Below are 6,000 nucleotides of genomic sequence, written 5' to 3'. Positions count from 1 at the left end.
TTGTCTTTTTTTCCGTGTCCAGCAACGGATCACAACCCTCAGTGTTGCCCCCGTACCGGACCGGGGACCGGCGACGGGATCGCAAGCCTCGGCGTTGCTCCCGCGCCTCGCTCAGCCAGTGAGCGGGAGCCGGTCTGTACGTGGGATCCGAACCCTCGGACGGGAGCGCCGCCGCGCTTCCCAAGCAGCGCACTATCCAGTGCGCCACCGGGCCGGCCCCTGAAATTCCCCTTTTTTATTGCTATTTTATATTCTCTTTGTCCTTCTAGGTTCTTTCCTTCCTTCTCTTCCTTTACCCCTTTCTTCCTCCCTTTATGATTTTTTGCATGGGATCTCAGAAGGGAGCAGAAATAAATGAATGCATCTAATTTTCCATCTTGATCCCAAAATTCAAGAATAGTTCTTTAGAGTTAGATTTTAAAACTTGGAAGTTCTGATTTTAGAGGGTAGTGTCAAGAAAGGAAATAATTTTTTAAAATTTCTTCCTGTAAATAGACATTTCCTTGATGAAATTAATACAATCTAATGTTATAGCTCAACTATTTTTGTCTCTTAGGAACTGGCAACATTAAAGTCTCAGTTAAATTCACAGTCTGTGGAGATAACCAAACTACAGACAGAAAAGCAGGAGCTGTTACAGAAATCAGAAGCATTTGTAAGTTAATTCTTTTTTTCTTTCTGAAAGGTTGTAAACACAAGGTTGATATATTATTCCTCAGCCACAATGAAAAAGAAGCAAATTCAACAGGTAGCACCTTCTCTTTAGATTACTCACTAGCCAGAGTTCTGCTACTACAAGCTTCTTGGCCATGGTGACAGCCATTTTATAATCAGACTGACCAGGTCAGTTTATTCAGTTACTTAACTGGTCATTTTTCTGGTATTATGTCCCATCTATGTCCTCTTCAGTCTAACTTGGCAGCTTTTCTGCTAGTATAAAATTACTAAAAACCTTGTTGGGCTCCCATGCAATTCATGGGAGTCTAGGCCGTTAGACAAGAGGGCCTTCACAGATCCTTCTTGGATAACCTCATCTCTGTTTCTGGCTTTTGCTGAGATGGTTGGTTGGATCCATGAGTTGCACAGGTAATCTCTATAAATGGTTGTCTAGCCATAGAACCTAATTCAGGCAAGCTCTTTGCCACTTTATAACAGGGATCACCTTTCCTCCAGTTTCCCATAATATGTTTCTCATTTCCTTCTGAGAACTCACCAGAAGCACCTTTAACATTCTACTAACCGATATTTCTACCGACATTCTGCTCATAGTGATATGTATATAAAGAATACTTTTAAAAGTTTATGGAAAGATTAGTATTATCTTTTAATTCTATTTTTCCACAAACTTTTAAAAGTACTCATATATCTGTAAGGCCATAGAAGCTTTCTCTACAACTCTCCTCTGTTCTTTCTGAGCCCTCACCAGAATCACCTTTAATGTCCATGTTTCTACCAATAGGCTCTTCAAGGTAATTTAGGCTTTGTCTCACATGCACCTCAAAACTCTTTGGTCTCTACCCATTACCCAGTTTCAAAGCCATTTCCACATTTTTAGATATTTGTTGCATTAGCACCCCACTTCCTGGTATTTTGTATAAAAAAAAAAGATGGGGAAAGACTGAAAAACTGATTTTAGAGTACCTTTTATAGCACTCAGGAAAATAACTTGCATTGCATTTCACTAGTTAATGGCATTTGGTTCAATTTATCTACCTGTCTGTCTGAGATGTTAGTATGGACTTAATTATAGGAAGTGTATGAGGGAATGTCTTTGAAAATAATCTCTGCTTACTATTAAAAACTGTGTTATAGCTGCATTAGAGCTGCTTTGTTGGTTACTTTTCTGGGCTTATCTTGAGACAGCTTAGCCCAGCCTTCCTCATGGCCTGATGAGATTTGATGCTGCGTTATGGGGACAGCTCATCTGTCAGCAGAGAGCACTTTGCTGCATATAAATACATGGGAATTATATTTCCTGTTATTAGAAAAAAAATTTCAAAATAGCAAGAAAATTAAATTACCACTTTGGTAGTTCATATTGATTGCTTGTAACTTTAAAGAAACATGTTTTTTTTCCATTTTGTACTTTCAGGCAAAATCAGTTCCTGTACAAGGAGAGAGTGAGACCATAATAGCCGCCAAAACTACTGATGTAGAAGGAAGACTGTCAGCATTATTACAAGAGACTAAAGAATTAAAGGTTGGTTTTTGGTGAAACTTTTATTTATTGCATGTAATTTGAAATGAACTCCAGGAAATTTGTTTTTATTTCATTTAATCTCTCAAATTCTTAGATTTCTGAAGCACACTAATGGGATATAATTTTATCTCACAACATTTCCATTCCTATTTTGATGACTAAAGATGGCACAAATGAAATTTTTTTAATACTGTTTCAAATAATGGTATTGAATATGTAAAATAAGAATGTCTGTGAATGTACTTTGAAAGTAAAATTTGTTGAAAATACTTAAGTTTTCTTATCGATATCAATATCTAATCACAATAACAAAACAAGGAGTACAAATTTGGCTAATGCCCAAGCCACATGTAGGTTTTCCATAAGGCTGAGGAACACAGGCACATTAAATCCTGGTAGCCTATTATGTGACAGAGACATCAGAATAAATAACATGAAGAAAGGAATGAGGTAACATTAATTTAAAAAGGGGGGGGGCATGAAGAAAAACAAAAATGTAAAAAGAAAGATAATGCATGATTGTGATTTTTGGATTGTGGTCAAATTATTTTGTTTTTAAACCATGGATTTTATTTGTTTTCTTGTTTTTTTGGTTTTATGTTTTTGGTGGCTGGTCTGTATGGGGATCCAAACCCTTGACCTTAGTGTTACAGTATCACACTGTAACCAACTGAGCTAACTAGCCAGCCCCCATGTATTTTATTTGAAGCTATTATTCTTTACCATTTAATTTTATGTTTGAAGTTGGGATAAATTTTTTTTAAACTTAAGTTTTAAGTTCTAATTCTGTTTCTAACCAGGTTTCTGCTATAAAGTGTTTTGTGTCTCTGTTTACTCCTCTGATTGTCTAAAATGGTATTAATTTTTCATCTCTTACAGTTTTTTGAGGAATAGCTAACTAAAACTTTTTGGGATATTAAACTCTATTTTTCCTAATAATCTTTAGTGAATAGTCTAACAAATTCTCATGTTACTGGATGTGTGTGTGTGTTTTAAACCTTCTATACCTTCAGTCCCCACCCCTAAACTCAGACTGGACAACTACAGTGATCTGTCATAAAAAGAAACTATTTATTTAACTATTTGTAAACTCTGGGAAAGCAAGTACTAATTTTAGATTATTGACTTTCACCTTTCTTTTCCTAGAATGAAATTAAAGCTCTGTCTGAAGAAAGAATTGCCATTAAAGAACAGCTGGATTCATCTAACAGTACCATTGCCATTTTACAAAATGAAAAAAATCAGCTAGAGTTGGAAATTACAGATTCTAAAAAGGAGCAAGATGATCTGTTGGTGCTATTGGCCGATCAAGATCAGAAAATACTGTCACTGAAAAATAAACTCAAGGATCTTGGTCATCCAGTAAGATTAAAATGTTTCCAAAAATGATTTGTATTATGTTTCTTTGTAATGCATTTTTTAAAGCATTAGTGTAGCATTGAAAAGTTGTTCCTAGGCATAGACAATGCAGGTTCATGAATATGGTATCATCTACATTGCTTTCACTGTGTTCAGTAAATTGACTGAAGACACAGTTTATGTTTAGTTTCCAGCGCTGATAAACTGTCCCCTTTTGGACCTTGAACCTAGAAAGTGAATTAATTTGATTGTTTCTATGATAACAAGACTCTCACCAACCAAGTGTGCCATTATCTTTTGCCATGTTTGGTTCAGATTTGTGTGTAGAGAGGTAGCCATCCATCAGCAAAGTTAACTGACCTATCTCATTCATATTAAAAATAACAGGGAGCCTTGAGCATTAAATCAAGGAAATCAGGTGGCTTATATTCTACCATAATTACTAGAATGCAAATTTATCTACTAGAATACAGAATTTATTAACAGTATATTTTATTACATGTTGAATGTGAAGTGAACAAATCTTTATAATATTAATTAGTATTTTCCTCTTTGAAGGTTGAAGAAGAGGATGAACTTGAATCAGGAGACCAAGAAGATGAGGATGATGAAATCGAAGATGGTGGCAAGGACCAAGATCATATCTAGCTTTAAAATCTCTAGGAATGATAGAGATTATATTGTAACTTAGAAGATGGAATCTTAACCAAGACAGTGCTTTGGTTTGCCTTCATACAAAATCAAGAATTAGAAACCAAGTGAAAAACAATCACTAACAAGACTATTGATGTATTTTTTAAATGTTGCCACCCATGTTGAAAACCCTAAAACTCTAACTTTATGTGGAACACATATCTTTTATTTAAATTCATCTGAACTGCCCTAAAGTATAATTTGCAAAGAGCTCCAGACATCAACAATATACCATTTTAAGGCATGTGGTGGCAGTGCTATTTGCCTTAGTTTGTTGGTTGTTTATTTTTTAGAATTTGTGACTTTAAGTACTAACACATTTGATTTAATTTGTATTGAATTGGAATCATTGTTTCTAAATTCAGTATTTGAGTTCTTAGCTGATGATTTCCTTTTAAAGAAATTAGTTTATTTAAAGGCAGGATAGTCTAGGCTGGGGGATAATGCACATCATCAGCCCTCCATCCAATGTGACTCCTAAGATGAACAAAACAGGACAGTTTAGAATGAGTCCCTGGATACCTGATATGGCCGCATTGTGTATCTCAGTGAAGAAATGGAAGGATACTGACACAGCAATGAGGGGGGCATTTCTGAGAAATTTGCTACAGTGTGGTTAGTTTTCTTTTTATTTTAAGCTAAACGTCTAAAACAAATTGCAAGTTAACAGGTCATACAATTCAGATTTAGCATTGTTGTTTGATTATCATAAAACATATTATGTTCCTAGTTTTAAAAAGATCCAAACTGTGATTTATATAATTTATTGGCATTTTTGCTGAATAAGTTTAAGTCAAATAATAGATTTTTAAAAAGCACATGAAGCAGTGTGTCAAAATTTAATGTTTTCGTAATAAAAATAGATATTATGTTCACTTAATTCCTGGTCATGTTTCCCTTTTTTTAGATTTTGAAAAAGTATTCTTAATAATAGGTGAGGCAAATAGAAATGGTGAGGGGACATCTTCTACTAGGTGTACGTTACTGTAGCTGAATGTTAAAAGCAATCTTATTTAAAACTAACAACTGGGATTCAATAAGTTTAGAGGGAGCTAATTGGAGCAACTACAGAAGTGGAAAAGGTTAGAGGAGGGTTTGGATGTTTCTGAATTCAGTATTGGAGCTCTTAGTAATGATTTCCTTTTAAAGAAGTGTGTTTACTTAAAGGCAAGATAGCCTGCACGGAGGGATAATGTGTATCATCTGCCTTCTAGGTTCAGAAATAGTTTGAGCAGTCCACTAAGGGGCACAGACTTTTCAAAGAGGAGGAGTAGTATTCTTCACCTGTCTTGAAAAAGGAGATGGCTTTGTGTTACAGAGCACCATGGATGCTGCACTGTGCCCCGACCCCTGCCATCCCACCACTGACACCACCATCCTAAGGTGGCACTTGCTCTCAGAGAACTATTTGACTTATCATTGGACCAGCCTGGATTATGTGAAATCTTCCTAAAGTTGATACCACATAATGAACTACAGGGTTAATGACTATATTTCACGCTAATGTCATAAGGATAAAGAAAAATGGATCAGGAATGAGAATTCATAAGTATGGAATACCAAAGATCTTCAGAAAGAAACATCTGCAAAATCAGTGCTAGTGTGCCAAACTCAGTCACTCAGGCTGGCCTAGAATAGGGAAGACACAAAGAGTCCTCTTCATAACTGCACAGTTTAGCCTGGAGCCAAAAGGGACGTCTTCCTAAGGCCAGCTAGAGTTTTTTTTTTGCATGGATTAGTTCTGGAGC

General features: G+C 35.8%; 1 protein-coding gene across 1 annotated transcript in view; it reads left to right on the top strand.

Annotated features, from left to right (window-relative positions):
* The window catches only part of USO1 (USO1 vesicle transport factor), a 70,086-nt gene extending 64,954 nt beyond the window's left edge, over nucleotides 1-5,132 (top strand). Inside the window, exons 21-24 of the mRNA XM_008567299.1 lie at nucleotides 557-655; nucleotides 2,093-2,200; nucleotides 3,347-3,562; nucleotides 4,118-5,132. Coding sequence (XP_008565521.1) covers nucleotides 557-655; nucleotides 2,093-2,200; nucleotides 3,347-3,562; nucleotides 4,118-4,207 — 513 coding nt within the window. The 3' untranslated portion in view covers nucleotides 4,208-5,132. The remainder of the gene's footprint in view (nucleotides 1-556; nucleotides 656-2,092; nucleotides 2,201-3,346; nucleotides 3,563-4,117) is intronic.
* Nucleotides 5,133-6,000: the final 868 nt, after the last annotated feature.

The sequence above is a fragment of the Galeopterus variegatus genome, unplaced genomic scaffold (genome assembly GCF_000696425.1).
Source record: "Galeopterus variegatus unplaced genomic scaffold, G_variegatus-3.0.2 Scaffold309, whole genome shotgun sequence".
Classification (NCBI taxonomy): Eukaryota; Metazoa; Chordata; class Mammalia; order Dermoptera; family Cynocephalidae; genus Galeopterus; species Galeopterus variegatus.
The sequence above is the reverse complement of the archived record's forward strand: the minus strand, read 5'-3'. Positions and strand labels throughout refer to the sequence as shown.